The 25,619-nt window shown below is 41.1% G+C and overlaps 1 protein-coding gene across 1 annotated transcript; it reads right to left on the bottom strand.

Annotated features, from left to right (window-relative positions):
• Positions 1-5,265: 5,265 nt before the first annotated feature.
• LOC101757810 (putative disease resistance RPP13-like protein 3) lies at positions 5,266-12,586 on the bottom strand. The gene is made up of 5 exons (XM_022829507.1): positions 11,730-12,586; positions 7,247-9,230; positions 6,290-6,565; positions 5,752-5,818; positions 5,266-5,660 (listed from the first exon to the last, which is right to left on the bottom strand). Exons 1-4 carry the CDS (start codon positions 12,584-12,586, stop codon positions 5,774-5,776), a joined length of 3,162 nt encoding a protein of 1,053 aa, XP_022685242.1. The 3' UTR covers positions 5,266-5,660; positions 5,752-5,773.
• Between the last annotated feature and the right edge of the window lie 13,033 nt (positions 12,587-25,619).

A 25,619-nucleotide genomic window follows, 5' to 3' on the forward strand; every position in this document is an offset into this window, starting at 1 on the left:
TTTACACCCACCAACATTTGTTTGCTCAACATTTTTTACATAAAAAATGTTAAAATAATTTATATAAAATGTTGCGATAGTTTGTTGGCTAGTTATAGAACTATTGCTGAATTATAGATGTTTAGCTATCTATTTTCCGAAAGATGAATAGGATTTCCGCTCACAGACAGACAGCGGAAGGGCCAGGCCACCACTGTACAACAGGCTCCTTAATTGCAGGCCGGCCCAATAAGATAGCATTTATGGACTCCAATTGGACGGAATACCTATATAGCTTCCGGAAGCCCGTTTACTATAGGCTTCCGATGTTGGAGATCCGTGCGAGGTATCATGACCATTGGATTCGGCTTTTGCTATGCCTGTCTGCTCCGCAAGCGCCATTACTTCCGCACCCCGTCGCCGCTGTGGTTCCCGCACGCACGCGTGCACACCACCGCCGCCGCTCCCGCACCCCGCCACGCCTTCTCCACGCGCCGCACCAACCGAAGCCTGTCGCCGGTCCTGCTGCTGTCGCGCGTCGCCCCGGTCTCCACTGCTGGTCTTGCTGCTACCATGCGCCGCTACTCCGCGGCTCGTCGGGCGTGATGCGCCCTGCTCCCTTTGTGCCCCGCCATGGCTGGTGCCACATGCCCTCCACCGCCGGAGAAGACACAATAATTTGTTTTCAAAAAGTTGATTTAGATGTGATAAATGTTGAATTCACTATTTGAATATGTTCGGAATAGGTTGAACATGTTTTTGAACTTACATTTTCTGAATGTTCATTTTTTTTTAAAAAATGTTGAATGTAATCTTCTGAAATAGAGTACAAGATTTACTTAGCTTCCACAAGCTATATAGCAGCTCCCAGTACAGAAATGACCTTCCATCCTCAAATAAAACTATTAGCTGTTTTTGGACCTAGGACTAAAGAGGCTTTAGTAATTTCGTAACACATGACGAACCCTTTAGTCCCGGTTGGAATTACCAACTAGGATTAAAGACCTGAGGGGTTTTAGTCCGAATTTGTAACACCAACTAGGACTAAAGGTGAGTGAAGAGTTCACCATGGGTGAATACAAAAGGATAGCAAAACGATAGCATCCTTTACTCAGTCGGATGTGCAGGGTAGGCAAGAGGTTGCGGGTTCGAATCCCAAGCACCGCGCACGCGCATATTTCACGTGACTTGTGATGTGCACGTGTGTGGGAGCCTCCCAAGAATTTCTAATACTTTTTTACCAACCGGGACTAAAGATGTGCCTTTAGTCGCGGGTGGAATAACCGGAACTAAAAGTCAAGACCTTTAGTCCCAATAATTAGTCCTGGTTGGGAAAACCGAGATCTATGAGGCATCCCAATCGGGACTACTGCTCACTACTAGAAATATGAGCATTCATCCTTGATGTTGGTACCGGACAACTTTTTGTCGGGTACTAACACAAAATTAGTACCGGGTAGAAATTTTCGGTCCTCGGAGGCCTTTTAGTACCGGGCAATAATACCATCCGGTACTAAATGGTGACATTTAGTATCGGTCGGTGTTATGCCCGGTACTAAAAGGCGTGGACAATTTAGTACCAGGCAATAACACCAGTACCCTGTGGACTAACGTTTAGTACCGGTCAATAACACCGACCGGTACTGACATTTAGTACTGATCGGTGTTATTAACTAGTACTGAAGGCCTCTCTACGGGTTACATCAAAAGGAAAGTATATCTAACTCAATTACATGTGCTGTGTAGGTGAGATGGTAAGGTTCGCATCAGGCTTAAGGTCGTGGATTCGAATCTCACAGACCGCTCATGCGCATATTACTCGTGAAATTCGCATGACTTGTGATTTGCGATGATGCACATGTGCTGGGATCTCCCGACTATTCGTTAATTTGTTTCCTTATTTTTTAGGCGCAAAGTCTTTTAGTACCGATCGGTAACAGCGGCATTTAGTATCTAATATTTTTTTAGAACAAGCGGTACCGATCAAACGTCCAGTACTAAAGGTCACTTTCCGCCTCGTTTTTTACCAGTGATGGGGGTGGACAAGGGATAGTTGGGGGAACGGGGCAGGACGCAAAGGGCCAATGCATGATACCCGCCCCCAACGGTCATGTGCGCAGTGCGTTGAACATTTTTTTTTTGCGAACCATAACTTATTTTATTTGAAGCGGATGCGTGGGGAGGTAACAGGCATGTGCAAAACCTCCATTATGTTTTTCGCCTCTGTTCGGCGCCTCTGTACCTGCTGATTTTGGCACTGTCACCGAAAGTTGGATCGCTCCAATGTCTTCGGTTCTTTAGCTGCTTTAATCATGACGCCGGTGCAGTTCAGGTTTCATTGCGCAAGCAGTGCCACAAATGGCATTTTATGGGTCCGTTGTCACTGGCGATAAGTGGCGATTGACGAAGTATACCGCATTACTACTGTCCAAATGGTGCCACTGAGAATCTAAGGCCCCGTTTGGATACACAATGCTAAACTTTAGCACAGTGCTAAACTTTAGCACCCTCAAATGGAGTGCTAAAGTTTAGCACTTGGGGTTGTTTGGATACAGTGCTAAAGTTTAGCACATTGGGTGAGAAATGACTACATTGCCCTTATTTATGACTGGCTTGGGGAAAAGTGGAGAGGAGAGAGAGGGGGGAGGGAAAAAATGAGCTTGGGACCACTTTTAGCATCCATTAGCACTTTTTAGCACCCCTTGGGTGTGCTAAAGAAAATAAGGGTGCTAAACTTTAGCACACCCCTTTTAGCACCCCTGTTTGGGAGCCCAAGTGCTAAAAGGTGCTAAAAAGTGGGATGCTAAAGTTTAGCAACCCCTCTCCAAACACCCCCTAAGACCAACGTGGGAGTTTAGAATGCATCTCGTGAGACGACAGATCCACAGAAAGGGCTAAAGGGCAAAAGATGAAAAAAATGGCATGTGGGGCACACTTGATAAGGTGTCAGTAGGATCCACTCTAGCAGTCCAACAAAATCTCTGTTTTCTTCGAAAATATATCTACGATGTCATAGCCTTTATGAAAAAAATAACTTTCTTCACGATATGTCATTATACCTAGTTTAGGATGGTCCTAGTTTTTCAAACAAATTAAAGATGTAGATTAAACGTCTATATTGCCCTTCATTAGAATAGATACGTTTACTATTGGCAAGCTCGTATGCAGATCTGCATGCCATAATTGATTTGCATGCATGGAGTGCATTTTAGATCTCTTATGCCAAATAAGCTATTTGGGAACTCAAAAATAACTATATCATGGAACAAAATTTGAATGTTAAAAGTAAGTATATTCTAGGATGGAGGTAGTAGTTAGTTTCAGCGACAAACACACCTTATTTTTTCAGTAAGTTGTAGTTCCTAATAAGAACATCATAAAACATAATGTCATAATGGCGAATAGGTCCAAACAGAGAGGTCCTTTGAGTGCACTAAGAATTTGATAAGGGCATCTAAGCACTATTATTTTTCATCTGGGAAGATGTAAACTATTGCTTAGTGCTATTTGGAGCCATAATTAAAGGAGATAGAATAGACGTGGGTATGCTTTGAATACTGCTGCTACGAATTTTCTTGAATAACAGGGTATATGCCCACACAATTGCGTGGGTAACATGACTGGTTTCACAGAAAACTGCTTGCGCTTAAAATTGTTAATGGGCCAAAATCTACACCACACTATTGTGTTTATAAGTACGAAAGACCAAACCAATTCAATTGACCACTCTCGCTTCTGAAACCAGACTAGGCGACCCCAACAGCAACTTCACCCCAAACCAATCCAAACCTTTCTCTTCTATACAGTTTCTTACTTTAATTTCTAAAATTTAAGATTTGAACATAAGTTTTTAGTTCTAGTTTTTCGCTTTCAACATGAGGCGCACCTGTAGATCTAGCCATACTGATATGCAGAAATACTTTATTGCATTTTCAGAAAATTCCAATAATTGTTAGACACATTGCCTAAAATTTTAAGTTGTGAACACTAGGTTTTATTTAACGTGAGGCCCACTTGTTTGACAGAAAACTGATCACGCTTAAAATTGTTATTGGGCCCAAATTCAAAAGAAAATCCACCCGACTGGCATTGGCGGAGCCAGCCATGGCCCCTAGGGGGCTCTTCTTCTTCCTCCCTCTTCTTCCTCCTCCTTTCTCCTCAAAAATGGAGGGGGGACTCAAGGGGGGGCTCCATTGTTTTTGGGTTGTCCGTCACTGCCCAAAGGGAACCTTACCTCAAACCAATCCAAACCACTCTCTTCTACACGGTTTCTTACTTTGGTTTCTAAAATTTATGTGAATGTGAGTTTTTAGTTTGAGGTTTCCACTTTCAATGTGAGCCTCATAGTAAATCTAACCATACCGATCTCCACAAAGTAGTTGATTGCCATTTCCAGAATACTCTAATAAATTTTAGTGATATTCCATAAAATTTTAAGGTGTGAAGGTGAAGTTTTAATTGACTTAGGCCCACTATAGCTAATTGTTATTCTGAGATACCTGTAACAAATTTTAGTTCATTTGCTAAAATTTTAAGATGTACACAGAAGGTTTTAGTTTCAAGGTCTGGCTTTCAATGTGGGGTCCAAACAAAGATCTGCCCACACTAATCTGCACAATGCCGCTAATTGTTCTCATACATCTCCTAGGAATTTTGTTCAAATTGGCAAAAAATTTAAAGTGTAAACACAATAATTTAGTTCAAGGGCTAGCTTTTGATGTGCACCCACATATAAATCCAGCCACACCAATCTACACGATGTAGTTGACTTTTGTTCGTAGATATTTCAACAAATTTGAACCACATCCACTAAATTTTTAAGGTGTGAATACATTATTTTAGTTCTTTTGATGTGGAGTGCAACGCTGATCATCGTATTGTGTAATTTTAAACAAATTTTAGTCGATTTTGTCAAAACACTACATAGTGCCACACACCAATTTTAGTCTATTTTAATTATAGAGTACAAATTTCGATATAGGTAACACATATACTCCATCCGTCCCAAAATATAGCTATGTTTAGACTTTTTCAAAGTCAAACATTTTAAACTTTGACTGAGATAGAGAAATAATCATAAAGACTAATAACATCAAAATAATGTTAATATATTTATCATGAAACCAACTATTATAATATGTAACATTTTCTATGTGAAATAAATTATTTTTAGAGGTATTGTTGGTCAAATTAACAAAGATTTGACTTTTGAAACATTTTAAACATAACTATATTTTGGGATGGGGGACTAGCCATAGTAAAGTTCATGTTTGTGAATCTTTTCAAGAAATCAAACCAAACCGACTCAGATCGGTCCAAATCACTGTAATTGCTAAACCAAGCCAAACCGAATCATTAATTATGCATCTCACCCATTGCTCACGTGGAGGTAGGTCGGACACCGAATAGGTACTATTTTTCCTCAACAACTACTGAACATATAATACAAAAAATGGTTCTTGTGAGAACTTTTTGAGTCGATCGGATTCAAAAGAAACTTCCGTCAGACTTCAAAATTTCACAACAAATACTGAACATTATTTTAGATAAAACAAATACTGAACATGGTTCTGATCCGTAATTGGGATCTCCTTCTCTTTTTTTTCTCTCCATCTTTCTTTTGCTGCAACGGAGGTGACATCCTCTATCATATTTCTCTGTGGCAACGTCAGCACTGTCTGCTGTAATTGGTAAAGGGTCGAATCAGTTGTAAGTAAAACTTTTGATCGATAGTGTTACTAGAGATGGACAGAGATATGGAGACCACCCCACCTGCATCTGCACCTCTTCTTCTTCAGACCAACGGCTCATGGTCTTGTGTGGTAGCACCATGATCGTCCTGATGGTGTTGAGAATAAATAGAGTGGACAAATCAGCACCATTTTTTTTTCAGAATGTGACCAGATCGACATAAATAAAAAGCACAGTAGCTATTCCCAGTGGGTAGTTTTATATCACGGTTTTCAAGAATGATGTCATCAAAAGAGGTTTGGTAGATGAAGGAAACATGGTCTTCCAATGCAGAGTTTCATTTCACGATTTCATAGGCTAGACATACCATTTAATTACGAGGTATGTGATTGGACGTGATGAGATGAAATGAAACTCTCTAGTCCCCAATGCTAGTTTCACAGTTTTGGAAAAGTTTCATCCTGATCAAACCCCTTCCATCTCTCTTCATAACTAGCATGCCATGTCATCAAAATTGCTGATGTGTCGCATTATTAAATGAGAATGAAAATTTTATGAAACTTCCACTGGGAATAGTCTAATGGAATTTTAAAAAAGCAATGAGAAGTTGATTACACACCTGGTTATTTTCGCCACCTGGTACCATCATTTTGTCTTCACTATACCTTTCCATTTCAAGGGTGGGATGCATGGGATGAGCTGCGACTGCCCGCTTCAGCGCCACCTCTGCTTCCTCCACCTCAACAAGTGTAGCATCCATGCAGTTGATGCGAGCAATGACCTTTTCCAGTGAAGGTAAATCCTCCAAAATTGTGAAATCGAAAGCATAACACATAACATTTAGGTTGTACACGTGGACATGGAAGTCCAGCACTCTGTATTTGTCCATTCTAGGCTGGGAAGACACCAGTAAAAATATTATTAGCATAGAGCGGACATGCATGACGGAAAAAAAACAAATGGGCCTTTTTTTTGGCTTAGGTAACTTGTCCGGACTAGGTTGTTTTAGACACCAGTAGATTGGTGAAGGGATTAAAATGGACCTTTTCCAATTTAGTATGATGTTGACCATTTCGTTATTTTTGAAAGAAAATACTGAGAACATAACACTGTTTGTGTAATCTCAATGTGACAGATATTTCGATAATAATATTGTATTTGGAATAACAATTATCATAAAATGCGACATAAAAATATGGTTAGAAATAAACAGTGGTATTAGTAATTGGATGATAACATGAATTGCAGCTACCATAGAGATTCAAGTGCCCACACCATTAGTTATTGTTCAGATATGTTGACTTCTCTTGGTCGGTGTGACCCATGAATATTTATGTACTTGCAATAATTTATATTTACATTAGTAGTGTAATGAAAATACTACTTTCTAAAACAAAATTGTTATTATATCCTTCATTTAGAAAATCAATACTTAAACTAATATTAATTATCATCGTTAAAAAGCATGCATGCGTTCTATTCCAGGACATATTTCTCCTTTAAAGAGGACCGAAATTAACGAAAATACACAGCTAGTATAAATTAAAACACACACACAGAAATGACAAGTAGAAACCTGCTGGCCGAGGTCGGATGTAGTCATTTGTTCTTCATTCTCTCTTTGAGTTTCAAGGATGGGATAGTTGCCATGACTGCGGACAATGTGCTTCAGCGCCGCCTCAATTTCCTCGACATCCCAAGCTGTAGCACCCTCACAGAAAAGTTTGACATGGACTTTCACTAGCATAGGGATGCTACGTAATGCAATCAGCGTTGGTAAGAAACTTGATATGCTCTGACCGTAATAAGTGCAGACCTGCTTCATCTCCGCAATATCGATCGCGAAATGAAGATCTTCAAGGCTTGGCAGAATTGGTACTCCACACTTGTCTCGCGAGAACGTGGCTCTGGCTAAGCATAAACTCCTCAGCTTCTGAAAGTAGCCACCACCATAGTTGATAGCGAATAAGGATGTCGTGAACAGGTGGAGGCAACACAGCTCTGGCAACATTCCAAGGGTCAACATGTCCTGGGAGTCCACATCCTGGATACACACCTTTAAGAAGCAAAGGTGTGGAAGAAGAGATGAATTGATCCATTCCGGCATGGTGAAGAAATCGATGCCCCCCAACCACAAGTATCGGAGATATTTTGGGGGAACGAAAGTTGGAGCTTGCAGCTTCAGAGACATGCCCGATGATAAAAACTGGACGAAAAGATAATGGAGGTTGGGCATATTGCGTATAGACTGCAGCAAGGCTTCCTCTAAGCTCTCATCCAGAACTGCAGGAATATTAGTAGCTAGAACCCTCAGTTTCTTGAGGTTTCCCAACTCCGTAACGAATTTCTCTGTAGTTTTGTTGTCTTCATTGGCAGCAGCAGGGTCTATCCAGAGCTCCTCTAGGGACGTTAGCTTCATGATGGTCCCATCCACCGGTGCTTTTGTTGCGAACATACCTCGAAGGCGCATCAGTTGTGTTAGCAGGCCAATGCTTGATGGCAATTGCTTGATGCCAGTTTCTGCCAAGTCCAGTGTCTGTAGAAGCTTTAGGGCAATTATTTCCATCGGGAGGTCACAGATAGGTGTACCTGCGAGACCAAGGTATCTTAGTTGAAGTAATTTTCCAAGATGCCTGAGATGATAGCTTTTCAAGAAGTGGCACTTCTCCAAAGCAAGAACACGCAGAGCATGAAAGTTTGATATAGGGACCATCTTAGGGAATTCAGAGCAACAAGCAATGAATGACCTCATGCTTGGCATACCGATCTGAGCATGAGGGCCGTCCTCAATTTTCCTCCTCTGGTACGAAATCCTGCGGATATTGTTCTGTGGTATTGTGTCCTGCTCATGATCCAAGGTGATAAAAAGGTTCTCTTTACATGACAAAGACCGTATCAAACTATGCACCATGTCATGAACACAACAACTATCCACATAGCCTACCTGCCTCTCTTCCTGTACTGGCTGAATCATGCTTCTATTCATGAGTTCGATGAAGTACCTCTCTCCACGCTCGAATAACCCAATTCCATGTTCTTCGGGCACAAAACCTTCAGCTACCCACTTCCATATCAAGTAATCTTTGTTAATGGTGTAACCTGCTGGATACACACTTATGTACAGTAAGCAAGTCCTCAGATAAAAAGGCATATCATAGTAGCAACATGACAATATCCTCATCGTATTATCCATGCACTGATTATCTTTATCGCTGAAGCCAATAGAAGTATACACTTCGAACCATTTCTCCCTTGGTTTGCCTGCCAACAAACTGGCCATCGTAATGATAGCCAACGGTACACCACCACATCTCTTCAAAATTTTATCCAACACATCATCCGGAGAGCTTCCTAGCTCACCGAATATCTTTGTGTAAAATAACATCTTGGAATTATCGTATGAAAGTGGTTCTAGCATGTAAACATCACCAGCTTCTCTAGCAACATCAAGTCGTCGAGTGGTTGAGATTATTCTACTTCCATGATTGTTCTCAAGAAAAGCAAATTTGAATGCTTCCCAAAATTTTATATCCCAAATATCATCAATAACAATAAAGTACCTATCCACGTATGACATTGCAATAGATGGGAGTTAGTAAAACTGTCTTGAGAAATTACAATCTAACTATTACTAATTGTAGGCTCCTTTTTGAAGCCACCAGATGAAGCCACCTAGGTTCTAAGGCAGACATTCTTGAAAAAAAATCCTAAAAATTCTCACAAAAATTAGAAATATCCAGCCATTAACATAAAGAAAAGAAAGTTTAGTCCTGAATCTCTATCTATGCAAGCTCACAAAGGACACCGTTAAGCTATCTCATGGAAAAATAAATAAATCCTAATGTCTAAAAACATGAACAAAACATCTAGCCTATGAATCCCACGTGGAGGATAAGATTCGTTAACCCTCCGTGGGCCTCCACGGCTCCACCTCAATCCACGTGATCCTCTACTACTGATCTCAATAAACATGCATCCCTCATCCAAAATAGCATCCACTGCATCTCCTCTCCATCAAAATAATTAATGGTGTGGGCTACCCGCGTCTACCCGCATCTTCCATTAAAAAACATAATAGTCTACCAATATCCTAATGATCACATCCAGCCTGATTTAAATATTTACGAAAAATTATGTCTAAAACTATCCTACAAGTGACATCTACCCTAAATAATCTCTCGCTCTTCCTTAATCTCTCTTCCTTATGTAAATTAGAGAGAGAATATATCCCAAAGGATCGGTAGCTAGCTAATCCAACTAACAAACAAGATACACCACGTGTACATCTATGTATATATAAAAAAGAACTGCCGTTCTTAAAAAATCCCGATGCTTTTGTATTACTCCTATCAAGTAGAAAGTCAGACGCCAACTCAAGCCATCGGTTTGTTGTTTTGGACTGCTGCTACGTACTTTCACCAACTGAAAGGTACAAAATTCTTCTCGAATTGTTATTCATACCGAATCTGTTTTGAGTAAATTGCACTCACAATACAACAACTTATCAGATGGGTGCAGAGTGGTACAATAATTTTTAAAATGCTCAATCTAGTACAATAACTTGTCAGATGGGTGCAGATTGGTCCAAGAACTTGTAAAATGCTCAAATTAGTGTAATTAAATTAGTAAATCGGTACATCTGTAGTTCAAATGTTGTAACAAGCAATATATTTGCTAATGACGGGCCAGAGGATATTCACGTCTGAATAAGTTATTGAGCATTTTTTACCATTGATATTCATGTCGCAAGAGTAACGTATTTAGCTAGGACTAGAACCTTCATTGTTTATAAAATTAATGTTATGTCTTCGTATTAATTATTTTTTATACAATAATTTAATTTTAATTAGAAATATTTAAATTCATATCAATATTGATAAGTTCATCCTCAATGTTTTACATTTTGATTATATGCATTTTTGTTTAGCTAAGAAAACCAATATATTAATGCATACTAACAATACCTTTTTAGAAGTTTGGCATAAATATTTTTTAAAGCTACATGTACCTGTTCATAAAGTAAAACTGAGTGAAACTCAAAACATACATGCTTCTCTACGGTTGTTGAATACATGAGCACAAGTACCGAAGAAACCTAAGGTCGCAGTCTCTCTTGTGGACTTTAGTATTTCAGTAATACCAATGGTGTACTTCTAAAATTTTATTGAATTTTAACTAATGAACAAATTAGTTATGTACACAATTGAAAAGCAATAGACATGTCACGATCAACTACTTTTATTGACAAAAAATAAGAATTATTGAATGGAATAGAATTCACATGCCCATCTACTTTGCTTATTACATTCTCATTGTAACGTTTGGACTGTAGATGCATCAATTTGCTAAGTTATTGCACTAAATTGAGCATTTTACAAGTTGTTGGACCAATCTGCACCCACCTGACAAGTTATTGTATTAGATTGAGTATTTTACAAGTTGTTGGACCAATTTATACCCACCTGAAAAGTTGTTGTATGGTGGGTGCAATTAACTCATCTGTTTTATATGATCGTTGTTTGTGTACCAGATCGTTTGTTGGATACCATAACTTTTCTAAAGAAAAATAGCTTAATTTTTATATTCCTCTTGAATCTATCTCTCAAGATCGTTGTTCTTCTCGAATGGTTGTAAAGTTCCATGTTTGTATACTATATCTTTTATGCAGAAAATAGCTAAACTTTATCCAGCACCGTCTTGCTGATGCAGTTGAACAAGTTGCGATTCAAAAACCTTAAGGTGATCTTCAAACTGTATTGATCTCGCTTCCCAATCATGACAACCACTCATTAATATATTATTTATTATAGTGTGTTGCGAAATTTTTGTTATCCTTCTTATGATGCCATAAGTGTTAGAAAATTAACCAAAAGTATCAAATTTGATTGATTATTCACCCTGATGAAATTAAAAAAAACCACTAATATTTATGTCACCTAAAAATACTAGCCAGCGTGGGAGCACGGTTTGATGGATTAGTATATAGAAATAAGCATGCCAATAGGGGGAGATTTCTCAAAATTGTTAATTTATATATAGCATGGGTTTATGGTGAGTACCTCTTGTCTTCAAGAAATCTGCGTAGCAAATCAATGAGCTGCTTTTCATCCCTTGCTGTGTTATAAATATTCTCATATTTCTTCTGATCAAGTTCAAAGAGAACATCCTTGAAAATTCTATTTATGTCAGGATTGTTACCCACTGAAACAAAAGCACAACAATCGAATTCCACTCTGAGCTTCTCATACACTTTTCTGGCAAGGGTTGTCTTGCCTAATCCCCCAGATCCAAAAATAGAGACTCCCTTGTAGCTTCTGTTCGACACATCACCCGTTATGGACAATACTTCAATTAGCTTGTCCCTGGTCTCATTGATGCCAACAAGGGCGGTGGCTTTTCTGTACAGACCATCATTGCGAGGATCAATGGACGCTGCTGCAGGCCCAATAAAGATGCTGTCAACATTGTACATATCACAACGTTCCTTCACTTCCTTAACATAGCCCAAGATTTCCATCAAGTCAACAGCTGTTTCGTGGCGGATCTGTACGTTGGACAGCAACTTGGCACGGATCCTAGCCCTGGACAACAAGTTGAGGCTCCAGTCGATGAACCTGGTAATATTGTTGTGCTTCTTGGCTGAATCCATCCCCTCAACCTGGACCAGGATATTGTCAACATTATCATCAATGTCGTAAGAGATCTCTTGGACATACCTTGCCCAAACGATCACCTTCTTGTCCAGCTTAAACATTGGTACACTAGAAACCTTCTCGAGGTCCCCATGCATGCTCTCAAGCTCAGCCATGAGGTAATTGATCCTTCCATTCACGCTCTTTTGAAGATTGTACTCCTCTCGCAGGAGTGCTCTCAGCTTGGGGACGAGAACGCCCAATGCCCCTGTACTGAACTCCATGACCCCTCCCTCCCTCCCTCTCTCTCTCTCTCTGTGTGGTGAGCTAATTCTGTCTCATATACAGGTGAGGGGCTGCTACTGGCCAGCTTGGTTCTCGTCTTAATTTTCGCATAGAAGCTGCTTGAGATACTAAGGGACACTTTGGTAGGGCTTCTTAAAGAGTTTCTCCACTGGTTTTTGGTGAAGTCTTACAAAAGGGGTAACTTTAAAATAGCTTCACCACCGAAGTCGGGAAGAAGGCACAAAACAGCTTACACTAAGGTCCCCTTTGGTTGGCCTCTAGCTCCTCCTAAAATGGGGAGGGGCCAGAGGAGCTATTTTTTTGCTCCGGTTTCTCCAAACGGCTACGGCTCCTCTAGTGCTCTAGGGGTGGAGCTGTTTTTGACCAAGCGGTAGGACTTCATCTGGAGCCGCAGGAGAAGCCGAAGCTGGAGCTCTACCAAAGGGGTTCTAAAGAGGAGGAGAAAAAAATGGCATCACTAGCTTCTCCTCCCTCTCCAAGTATTAATTGATCATAAAATTACCTACATTGCCATTGAGAAGTCGTTTTGCTAAATATTTTTCAACTCCACTGGAGAAATCACTCCACCGGAGAAGCTGAAGTCAAAGCTGTTTTGGTGGAGCTCCTAGGAGCTGAAACTCTACCAAAGGGGCGTAAAAAACTAGACATACTGTATGGTCATAGTTGACCAATAGTGGCGTTAAAATAAATGCTCAACTGGCTTGCTTCGATCTTGATGTAAAGTCTCTTAGTTGACCGCTGACCATGTGTGCTCCTGACAAAGAACATAATGTGCATCGGTTCTTATAATCATACAAATATGATCAAGCAAACTACTCTACTTTAGTCATATATGTCTATAGTCCCCATTATGGCGATTTATCTTGTAATATCTATGAAAATAAAATGTATAAATTATAAAAGTAAGTTTCATGGTGAACCTATTATCATTAATCGCGTACTACAAATTTTATACGATTTATTAGATGATGACGATTTTAAAAGAAAATCTTGGTACCAAGAAACAACACTAATTAAATGCACTTAGATTTGAGATCTTAGGTAGAACCAATCAAGCAGAATTTGTTACATGATGAAGTTAAATTACAAACCCCCTTAAGATGCTTAATCTTTTAAAGAAATTGAACAACATCAAATTAAATCGTTGTAGCGGTTAATATTTTTACAATGAAACTTTTAGTAAGATCAAATTGTTATATTAGTCGTTAATCTTTTTATCATTGAAAAATCTGGTAATGTGATGATTTATATTGCACTATATCTTTGCAAGAAAAGAGAACAATTAGCAACTTGGCGTAGTTTATTACTCAAGCCAGTGCGGATCCACCACTTTTGCCTATGCATTTTTCTCAAAGTCAACCAAGAAAGGATAAGACTAGTTTATTCTTAATGTGAGGACATGATGGACACAAACACTCTTGTCCCGATGAACACAAGTTTTGAAATTTTTAGATTATATTGTACGGGTCACAACTTCGTTCGTGGCCTGCACCTCCATCCATTGTTGAAAGGTCTCTGCGGTGCACTTGCCTGGATTTGATAAAGAAGTAAGGTATGTTGAAACACAAGCCGTAGTTTTCACACTTAGTTTCTAAATACATATTGCTCAACATGTATATATTTTATATCCTCCACTTTTATTTCTTAGGCTAGCTCAACACGCCCATTTATGCACTAATTTTGTTCTTTTCAACGCACACAACTCTGTCATATCCATGACTATAAAACGTGTCTAGCACGTACTCCAGTAAGGTACAGCAGTAATTTTTCATTAGTTATAACATATATAAATATAGGTACTACTCCCTCCGTCCCAAAATTGTAAGTTATTTTAGCATTTATAGGTTCATAGATTTTGCTATGTATCTAGATATAAATTTTACTATTTATCTAGATATAATATATATCTAGATAGATAGCAAAATCTATGAACCTAAAAATACTAAAATGACCCAATTTGAAAGTATCAGTTCGCAGATGAAATGGAACGTGCACCCCAGTCTTGAGACCACAAGCAAGTTGTGGATAGCATTATTGGAGCCAAGCTGGACATATAGTCAAAGTCCAATCAGCTGGCATCCTCCATACTAATCAAATTATGCGCGCGTTCAGAATAGATTTAATCCAACAAGGTCCAAGTCATAGCAAGCCTGAAGGATCTAATGGATATACCAAATCTAATGGCCCCAGACTGAGAACTGTGAAGAGATCAAGGCAACAAGTATAATCTTTCCATTTTCAAGCATTTGTGAGAGGCTGTGAGCATAGTGCCGGCAAACGAGGCAAATGAAACCTACCAGTAGGGCTGGACAAAATGCTCGCAACTCGTTAGTATGGCTTGGTTCGATCTGGATCGGCTTGTTACATTTTGTTAACGAGCCGAGCTGGCAGTTTTGCTCGTTTAAAATAATGAGCCAACTCGAGCTGGCTCGCGAGCAGCTTGTGAGCTCAACGAGCCGAGGGCAAAAGGCAGCCAGCAACCCAAGGACTTTGGCTCGGGCTGGGAATTTCTTTTTTCTTTCTAGATTCATGGGTGCTAAAATCACAACAAAAATATAGACTCCGACGTGGAACACACATGTTAAAATAGCCATAGTAATTGGAAACAAAATAGCTCAATGTCATATTGTGTCATGTTAAAAAATCAATTAATTTCTGTAAAAATTTGAAGCACGAACACAAGTTTTAATTGTAAAGTATTGCAAAAACACTGCACAAATATTATTTCAATACTTTACGATTGTGCAGCGTACACAGAAAAGCTTCATCCGTGTCGATCCATCCGTACAAGCCCAGCGAGCACCGTACCGTTATCGAAGGCCCATTTGCACCTGCCTCGTCACCGATGGTAAAATTGACGTGTCACGTTCTTAATATCCGTGCCATCGCTCAACTAATGGCAAAAATAAAATTAGTATTCTTCTAGGCATGAAAGGGGTTCGGGTTAACCCTTTCGCGAGCTCGCTCCGCTTCTTAAACCAGGTCATGGATCAGAGCGAGGCGATCCCGAAACAAAGAGTAGTAAAAGGTTCGTGACCCTACCGACCCCCGGTGACCCTAGGTCGAACTTAGTGTCACAGAGTTCCCGATACGAAGGGATTGAGAAACGGGTATGCGGAACCTGGATCGATACATTCTAAGTTCCCGGTCCGAAGGGATCGAGGAACGGGTACCGCGTTCCGCAGTAGCAGGGCTCCTCCGTGTGACTCCGCAGCAGCGCTCCTCCCCGCAACCCTGTGGCGGCCCTCCCCTTGACCTCGCTCTTGTCTCCTCGTCGCTCACCAGATCGAGCGAGCTACCCTTTGAGAGCTCCTTTGGAAGCGAAAGAGAAGTAACCCAGGGAAGGAGACCGCCAAGGGGGATTTAGGTGGCAATTACTTTCCCTGGGAAGGAATTCCCGCTTGGCTTTACATTCCCTGTCGCTGTCGGTAAGCAAGGTGCTAGAAATCCATAGAAGCACAAATGGTTCCTAAAAATCAGAAAAAACTAGGAAAATTAAGAGATATTTGATAAAAAATAATTAAATCATTGCCCTATCACTAAATTTTAAAAATCCTACACCAACATTATGTGATCACTTGTAAATTCAAAGCTATGGTTTTCTCTATCCAAAAAAATTGCTACGGTACACCATATGTCTACAGCTAGTTATTTGACCACAAACTGAAAAAAAATTCCATGGCTGGAAGTCAACTGTGCATAACATTGCTTCCAAAGAGTTATCATACAGAACTTCTTGCCTTGGATGATGCATAAGAATTGATGGCTATTAATTACACTACACAATATCAGATGGTGAAGCACATGACATTTTCTTCATACCACCATTGTCAGAGACTTGCCCGATGAAACCTTTAAATCAGAGATTTAGAACACTAGTTAGTCAAGAGAATTAAAAAAAGTACAATCTGGTATTTTAATCAGAATAGGGGAATGCTAAGGTACTCCCGTTACCTTCCAGGAGGTAAGACCACAAACCAATCACTGATTTTTAGAATAGATTAAAACGAAAATCAGAAAAAGAGAAAAATCCCAGTAATCAGCTGTGCCTTACGCATCTTCATTAACCGCTCGTCCCTCACGTCACGCACCGCGGCCTTCGGAAACGGTGACAGTCATTTCCATCTTCTCCTTCCCCCCTCTCTCTCTGTGATCTCTCTCTCTCCAAACGAAAAATAATGTGAGAGTGCTGCTACTAGTACAACCAGTAGCTAACGGAATGATGCTAGTATATGAATGTGGCAATCTGGGTGGGCAGACACTAGTAGAGAATTGGCTTTCGATGCGCCCCCTTTTGTCCCGGTTTAAAGTTGGCCCGGGACAAAAGGGGGTGCGCCACGGTAGGCAAAAATGGAGGGGAGAGTTAGTCCCGGTTAGTAATTGCAACCGGGACTAAAGGCCCCCCTTTAGTCCCGGTTGCAACGGCTAGTCGCGGGCTGTCGGTGGCGGCACCATTTTATCCCGGTTGGAGGTTCCAACCGGGACAAAAAGTTTAGTCCCTGTTGGAGCTTCCAACCGGGATAAAAGGGTGTTCCTTTTATCCCGGTTGGAGTTTTTAACCGGGATAAAAACTCATCCCCATTATATACCAAGACAGAGGACTTTCTTCCTCCTCCAGCCCGAGCCAGTCCAACACATTGACAGAGAGAGCTGAGCTTCACCTACTCTCCGATGGTGCCGAAGCAAGGGAGGTGCTGCCCGAAGTTTTTTCCCTCATTTTCGTGGGAATTTCACTCAGCCAACACAAGTGTTGTGAAGGTTTGCTACTTCATCCTCGTGTTATGCTTTGATTTATGCTTTGGAGATGGAAAGATTATTTGCTAGAATGTGATGAAGTAGAAAATGTAGAGGTCTTTTGAGCTAGAATGTGAGGGAGATTGATGTGTCATATATAGTATGCATTCTTGCAGTGGTTTAAGAATGATGCTATCTTGTCTAGACGGTTTATCTTATCAAATTCAATATGGTTTTTCAAATCCATACTTGTTGAACTTGCATACTGTGTTCATCTCTGCGATGATGTTCCGCCGAGCAGCAACGTATGTCAAGAAGGAGGTTCGATTCTACGAGAAAGAGTGGATAAGAACATCGTGACCGTGTCCCCTATTTCGTAGCATCTAACCTCTTTGATGATGAAGTGCGGTGCCGCCCAGTTGAGAACATGCTCGCGAGATGATCACGGTCTTCAAGTTCAACAACTTTTGCAGTGGTAAGGAAAGAATTTTTGTACATAGATGACTTCTGCTACTTATTGAACTTATCAAATTCAATAAGGTTTTTCAAATCCATACTTGTTGAACTTGCATACCGTGTTCATCTCTCCGAGGATGTTCTCTGCCGAGCAGCAACGTATGTCAAGAAGGAGGTTCGATTCTACGAGAAAGAGTGGATACGGACATCGTGACCGTGTCCCCTTTTCCGTAGAATTGAACCTCTTTCATGACGAAGTGCGGTGCCGCCCAGTTGAGGACATGCTCGCGAGATGATCATGGTCTTCAAGTTCAACAACTTATGCAGTGTTAAGGTAATAATTTTTGTACATAGATGGCTTCTGCTACTGGAGGAAGTGGCGATGGTGGGGGCGATCGTGGTTCCTATTTCGGCAAGGGGAAAATCATAGTTGGCCCTCAGCATAAGCCGAAGAAAAAGAGCGCGCTGGAAAAAGCAATGCTTCGTTATTTGCAGCAACGTCATGAAGAAACTGTTGCTGCGGGTCAGGAACCTCCTTTTGGTGGTCGTTATGCTCCACCCTCAGTCCCGGGTGTTTCACGTCCACTTAGTACTACCGTTTCAGGCGGCACAAATAAACCAAAGGATGAGGTTGGGTCAGCGGAACCTTTGTCTTCACCGTCCAAGGATGCTTAAAGTCCTCCTAGATAATAACCAATGGATGTCTTGTTGTATTGTATCATGTTGTTTGGATCTTTAATTTAAATATGTGTATTTGGATCTTCATGTTGTTGTATTGTACCATGTTGTTTGGATCTTTAATCAATTTTCACGCGTAATCCATTGTCAAGTGTAATCCATTTTCATGCGTAATACGATGCAGATGGATCGGCAATGGATGTATAATGCAGATAGGCGGAGCAAGGTGTTTATTGATGGCTTGCATTATTTTCTCGAAGTGGCCAAAGCGAACAAGTCAGAGAATGGGTTCGTATGTTGTCAATGCTTCCAATGCAATAACAAGAAGGAGTATTCAAAGGATTCCTAGGGGATTATTCACAGCTACTTGTTTAGATACGGTTTCATGCCTAACTATTTGGTTTGGACCAAGCACGGTGAACGAGGGGTCGTAATGGAAGATGGCGAGGAGGAGGAGGAAGATGACACTATTCCGGACTGGGTTGCAGGCCAAGCTTTTGCAGGTACTACAATGGGTGAGGTTGATGAAGATGAGTTTGCAGAAAATGGCCCTACTGATGACCTTGGTCAGGTGATACGAGATGCATACAGAGATTCCGAAACTGAGAAGGAAGCAGCAAAGTTGCAGTGCATGATAGATGATCACAAAAAATTGTTGTACCTAGATTGCCAGTAGGGCCATAAAAAACTAGGTACGACACCAAAAACTAGGGACCACTGGGATGCATTTATTGAATATAAGAGGAGTGAAGACGGTGTGAAAAAGATCATGACCAACACAACAAATGCTAGTCAGAAGGGCTACCATCATCATCTGGGGCGAGGTGGGTATGGCTCAGCAATTCCCAAGTGGAGGAAGATGGAACAAGATCTGATCGAACGGGGAATCATACCTGCAACTATTGAATGGCCCGAACGATCAAAAAATTGGTACTACGCTCATGGAGGCTCCCTGAGCCAAGAGGATGGGACGTTGATTTTCAATGACACAATACGTGAGAAGGCCGAACATCTTGTGAAGAACATTGAAGATTCTAAGGCTGGGAGGTTGAAGGTGGACCGAGAAAATGATGAGCTCACATTGGCCCTCAGTAATCCGGAGCACCCAGGACGTTGCCGAGGGTTCAGGGTCATTCTGTGGAAGTTTGCTTTCCAAGGCGACAACGTCTCGTACAGAAGCCGGAAGCGAAGAAAGGAACAGATCGAGGAGAGCTGGCGGCAGATGCTAGAATCCAAAGTGCAGGCACAAGAATAAAGAATGATGGAGGAAATCAATCGTCGAGTGGCCCACGCAGTTGCGGAGTTGGCCCAATCTGGAGCATTGCTGAATCCTAACAATGCCAACCCTTCTCAACGCCTCTTGAGCAGTTGTGCTTCTACAGGGGTCCCCGATGCGCAGACGCCCAGGTTACCCGTGGAGGAGCAACGGTTCCCCGTGGATGCCATCACGCAGCGCACCTCATGTGAGCTGCATGCACCGGTTGGCAACCTCACTATTAAGGTATACTTATACATAATATTTATGCAATCTTGTCAATTGATCCACGCCTCGAGATCGGAGTTCAACTTGTTTACTTCTGCTATATGTACAGGTAGCGTACGGGAGTGCGTTAGCAACCCTGGTGGGGTAGAGCAGTCATGGCATGGAGATTCCACCTGGCTACGCCAGCGTCCGCATAGAGCAAATAGTTGATAGCCAATATGAAGGTCTAGAGCTCGACCTCCCGGGAGGCGACGGGGAAAAGACACTGGCAGATGCGCTTCATGGGATCATTCTATGGCGAAAATGCTACATCATTATTCCCGGCACGGAGCCATCTCCTCAGAGCTCAAGACCGCTCCCCGTAGATCCCCAGCAATGACCTTCTCCTCATACCTCGAGACCATCATCTCGTGCACAACCTGCTCCAAGACCATCCCTTCCATCTATATCAAGGTCTCCATCTCCACCATATCTTGGTGGTGGGAGTGACGACGACAATAACAACACCCCTCCCCGATCACTGTCCTCGGCACCAAGAGCGGCCCCCATGAAGGAACCTGCACCACCACTAAAGAAGTCACGAGCACTGCCTCCCAAGCAAAGACAAAGAAAGAAGAAAACAAAGGATCCTGAAGTGACTCGTAAGGAACGCTGGGAGGCAATGTCTCATGCGGAACAGTGGGCAGAAATCCAACGAGAGGCCAGTGAGTGGTTCAAGAAACAAGTCGAAGAAAAAAAGCAAGGGAGATGGAGCCACCGCCAGTAAATCGAAGAGATTTATACTTTTTTATCAGGATGGAAGAAGGAGCCAAGAAAAGGATACCACTCTTATCAAACTATGAACGGGCTTTAGTAAAGGCTGATGAAAAGGATAAAAGGAAAGGAAAGTCATCTTCCAGCGGTGCTGTCCCCGACCTCAGCCATTTATCAAAAAAAGACGCTCAACGGGTAAAAGCAATGCCCTTGCATCAACAAGCAGAAGTATTGAAGTTCATGCAAGAAACAGGTCTGGGACTTGATGAATGGCTAGGGCAAGTTGAGACGCCAATTGCACCGCCCCCTAAGCCGAGATAGCCTTATGAGCTAGGCAAACCTCTAGTAAAGCCTTCATTGGTAGGGAAGCTATCAACAAAGATGTACGCATTCCATCAATGGTACATGATGGCATCCGCCGACTCGAGGGAGATGCTCGGCCTGAAGGTAAAACCGATAGATTTTCACAGCGAAGGCGAGAAAGTGTTGTGGCTAGACTTCAAGGATATATATGAAGTGTACCATCATGATGCCCTGGACGTCATTCGGATCAGCGCTTGGGTTCTGTAAGTGTCCGTTTATCTCTACATATAAATTTTGGCGTGCGTCACCGTACTAACTTCGTCTTCCATTTCATGTAGGATGCTAATTCAGACATGCCGCCGAGAGGCGTACCTACATATAGGCTTCATGGATCCATCTGTAGTTAACCAACAACAGATATAATTAGCGCCGGAAAAAACCTTGGTGGAAGTATACAATTTCCTAGACAAACAAACATTCAAGGATTTCATACTACTTCCATACAACTTCAAGTAAGTGTGTGTATACCGTCTACTTTCGATGTCTTTTTCCTTATCTCGACATGTTAGTTAGCTCTAATATACATGAACATTTTACGCACGCAGCTTCCACTGGATCCTTATTATAATTGAGCCTGAAAGAAGCCACGTCACTATCTTCGATTCGTTGAGGAAAGATCCGGTGGAGTACCAAGAAATGCAAGACATGCTAGGCATGTAATAATTCTGGACCTTTATCTCTATGCAAAAGTTTGTTTCCTAAATTTTATCCCTGTTACACTATATCATTCATTATTCTAATCCGCAGCGCATGGAAACAATTCATAAGGACACACAAAGGTCCATTCAAAGAAAAACTTACATGGAACACAGACTTCCCGGTACGTATGAAGTCTGCACATTTATTACATTGTATATCAAGAATATTTCATAACTTATTTTTTCCGCACTGAAGTGCTTAAGACAGGAACCCGGGAATAATCTATGTGGCTACTACATCTGTGAGCACATGCACAGTTTTATGGGACCCAAGGGACTAAAGATGACGCCGCACAACTTTAAAGTACGTAAAATAAAACTATTACTAGTTAATTATTTTCTAGCTCCTTATATGTATTTGTTCATGTAACATTCACAAATTTCCAAATTATAGATGTTAAATATTCAACAAGGACTCTTGAACGAAGAAAGAGTAGCGGCAATATGTGAAGGTCTCATTGGATTCCTAATGGACGAGGTGGTAGATCCAAAAGGAGAATTTTATTACGATGGACGACAATTAGACACTCCGATCAGCAACACCTCGACGGGAAGATTGCAGATAGATACTTTGATTTATTTGTATATATAATACACGCTAATTATGATCGATTTGTACTAGTTGAATTGTGTATATGAATTGTGTATAAGAATTGTGTATATATATAGTAATTGTATAATTACAAATCCCATTCGTTTAAATACTAGTTGATTTCATTCTAAAAAAATCTCAACTACTAAAGGTTAACAAAAGGGCCACGGTACTACGTACGTGATGCATGCATGAAAAATTCAGGTGCCAGGTAGGTGCCATGCAGGGCGCCATTTAGTCCCGATTGGAATCCAGCCGGGACTAAAGGGTAATCCTTTACTCCCGGTTGGGAAACCCAACCGGGACTAAAGGGGCGCCCTTTACTCCCGGTTGCTTTGACCAACCGGGACTAAAGGGCCTGTCCCGCGCCTGGTGTGGCAGGCCCTTTAGTCCCGGTTGGTGACCTTTACTCCCGGTTAAAAGACCCGGGACTAAAGACCCCCCCTTTTGTCCCAGTTGGTTTATCCCGGATGGATTTTTGGGAGATATGCACCCTACCAACAGGGACTAAAGGCCAATTCTCTACTAGTGAGAGAAGAGAGAAAGAGAGGATGGATGCAGTGCATGGGGCAGCACCGGCGCTAAACGACCAGACGGCGGCGCTGCTGAACAACAACCAGGCGGCTTTTCGACGCAACACAACCAGGCGGCTCTTCGACGCAACACAACCAGGCGGCTAGGCGTTCATCCGATGTCACATTTAATGGAATACAATATGTCACACTCTTTTTTTTACTAGACTAGATCCACGTTATTCTTCTTCTACTTTTTTTTTTGAAACGGAACAGACCATTATCAACGTGAGAGGGGAAAAAAGGAGCAGTAGGTAGCCACTGTCACGTTAAAGAAAAACTGTCACGTTAAAGAAAAAAAAAGAAATTTTAGATTTGATTGCATAGAAGTTAGATCTATTAGAAGATATTTCCCTATTTTCAGATTTAAAAATATATTTGATAAACATTAAATCTATTACCTCCTAAGAGGTAATATGTCAATAGATCTATGGCACATGTTCATTTGGGAGTACCTTAGCAAAACCCATCAGAATAACTTGTCATATTGAATGTTCTCCATGCAAAACCTCTCCTGCACACCACAAAGTTTAGGTGGCATGCATCTCTACAGTAAATTAATAAATAGCAGAAATGAAAGAGCAAGATGTACTAGACAGTAGAACCAAGGAAATAACAATATATCAAGCATTCAGAATACAAGGATATATTCAGTCAGATAGGGAAATTATTGACTGGCCAACAAAGCAAAGACACATCATAAATGGTACAACTGATCTAACAGCTGCTGTGTGCAAGCTGACCAGCCAATGGAAGAATATAAGAGTGCTAAAAAACAGAACAAGCTCTGATATAACAGGACAGCAAGGATGTGAATTCAAAATGGTCTGATTGGTGCAATAGGAAGGAAAAACTGACTAATTATGCAGAACTAGATTGACATGCGAGTCACAGTTCATAAGCTAAGCTAGTTCAAGGCTCAATGGCACTTTGGTAACACAATCACATATAAATACAGTTGCAACTAGAAGAGAGTGATGCACATTTAAGCAGAACCCCAACATTAATGTAGTCGCAAACAATTTATAGTGACAATGTTTGGTTAAGATTGCAGATCGATAAGAACTGATTGGGAAAAAATAGATCTAATTGTCCAAATTAGTACGATATTGAGCATAAGAACACCCTGCAATACAAATATTTTTGTCCAAATTAGTGAATATCACCAGAAGCAAAGAATGAGAAAAAAATATGTTGTCATGTCCAGAAGCATTGGGAAAAAAAGGTTGTTTGGTCTATGACATGACTTGATAGAATAAAAACTGAAGCTTTAGGGGAAACAATTCTGACTTCTACTAAAATGGAAACTAGAATAAGGAAGCTTTACACACAGCGCTTCAGACAAATGAGGAAGTGTGTTGTCAACATGTTCTGAAACTTGAAAGAACATTTCAGTGAATGAAAGTACCTAACAAATTTAGGAAAATGTTGAAAAGTTACAAGGCACATGAATAACGGATAACCAAGCCTTTTTCTGCACATATATGATAATTGTTTTTCTTCAACCAAGTTGATGGTAGAAAGTTAAGTTAGTTATGGTAGCTACAGAAACAAATCACAGCAAGTTGTGGCTACATGGATTTGGGAGCTCGAGCTCTTGGGACTGCCAGGCTCCCCAGAGTAGCAGATGAACATGAACATGAACACGAACATGATATAGGAACAACTAACTTCTTTCTTGCTTTCCCAAATGATCTGCTCTTGGTATGTATAGGGCCAATCAAGATTACAAAGGCATATGTCATTTTTCCAATATAAATGAAAATTTGGGAATTTTTTTATTTTCTTTAATTTTAGTAGAATCGTACAATGAATCGATGCCTAATTTACCTATGACTGAACAAAAAGAGATCACATGTAATAAATGCACATAATATAAAAAACATTCTAAAGGAATTTACTTCATTCCTACTTCAAATTATAGCCTAATTGATCATACCACCCAATGAGTCGATCTTTTTAAAAGAACTACTAATCAGATTCACCAAATTTGCACAAATTGACACATAATAGCAGGATCAACAATGACCAAATACCAATCTACCTCCACCATGTGATTCCATACCATCCGTCAATGAGTGAAAGACAATAAGAATATTGACCTGCCCCTACTGTTGCACCCATCAATCTTCCCTTCGTCGATTCACCTTCCACCAGATCCTAGACAGGCTCCAGCAATCTTCCCTTCCCTCAGCAGCCATCCTTGATCCCCTCCTCTCTACTGCTGAGATCTGAGAAGAACTCAGGAACCCTAACAACACCACGTGAGATGAAACTCAGGACAAGGAGGGGGGGAGGGAGGAGGAGGAGGAGGAGGAGAGGAGTGTCAGGAACAATTGCATTTCCTCTTTCAGTTCATCAGTTAAGCAAGATAGAGCAATTCAGCACCCTTCAAAATGGTCCAGTGACTTCAGCGATGCCATCTGTCAGCCACCTGACACCCGTCATCGATTCACGCAGCTACACTATGTTCTTACCCCTTTTCAGACATGTAATAGTAAATGCCTGCTGTAAACATGCTTTTACTTTACTTCTTGAGCCTGTTATTTATCTTGGGGGACATCATCTATAAGGGTTACCGAAGGAGATGAACTTGTAAACCTAGGTTAGGAAAGTAGCTGTAGTTCCTTCACCATCGCATCATCGGCGACCTGTATCGGTACTGAACCCTTATCTTCCTGA

This window comes from Setaria italica, chromosome VIII (assembly GCF_000263155.2).
Source record: "Setaria italica strain Yugu1 chromosome VIII, Setaria_italica_v2.0, whole genome shotgun sequence".
Classification (NCBI taxonomy): domain Eukaryota; kingdom Viridiplantae; phylum Streptophyta; class Magnoliopsida; order Poales; family Poaceae; genus Setaria; species Setaria italica.

What these genes read in the sequence shown, in the direction of transcription:
- LOC101757810 (XM_022829507.1), bottom strand. Translation starts at nt 12,586, where the DNA reads ATGGAGTTCAGTACAGGGGCATTGGGCGTTCTCGTCCCCAAGCTGAGA. An exon ending in AGATTTCTTGAAGACAAGAG is followed by an intron (nt 9,231 to 11,729) that starts GTACTCACCATA and finishes ATACGTGGATAG; the next exon opens with GTACTTTATTGTTATTGATG. An exon ending in CAGGTGGCGAAAATAACCAG is followed by an intron (nt 5,819 to 6,289) that starts GTGTGTAATCAA and finishes CAACACCATCAG; the next exon opens with GACGATCATGGTGCTACCAC.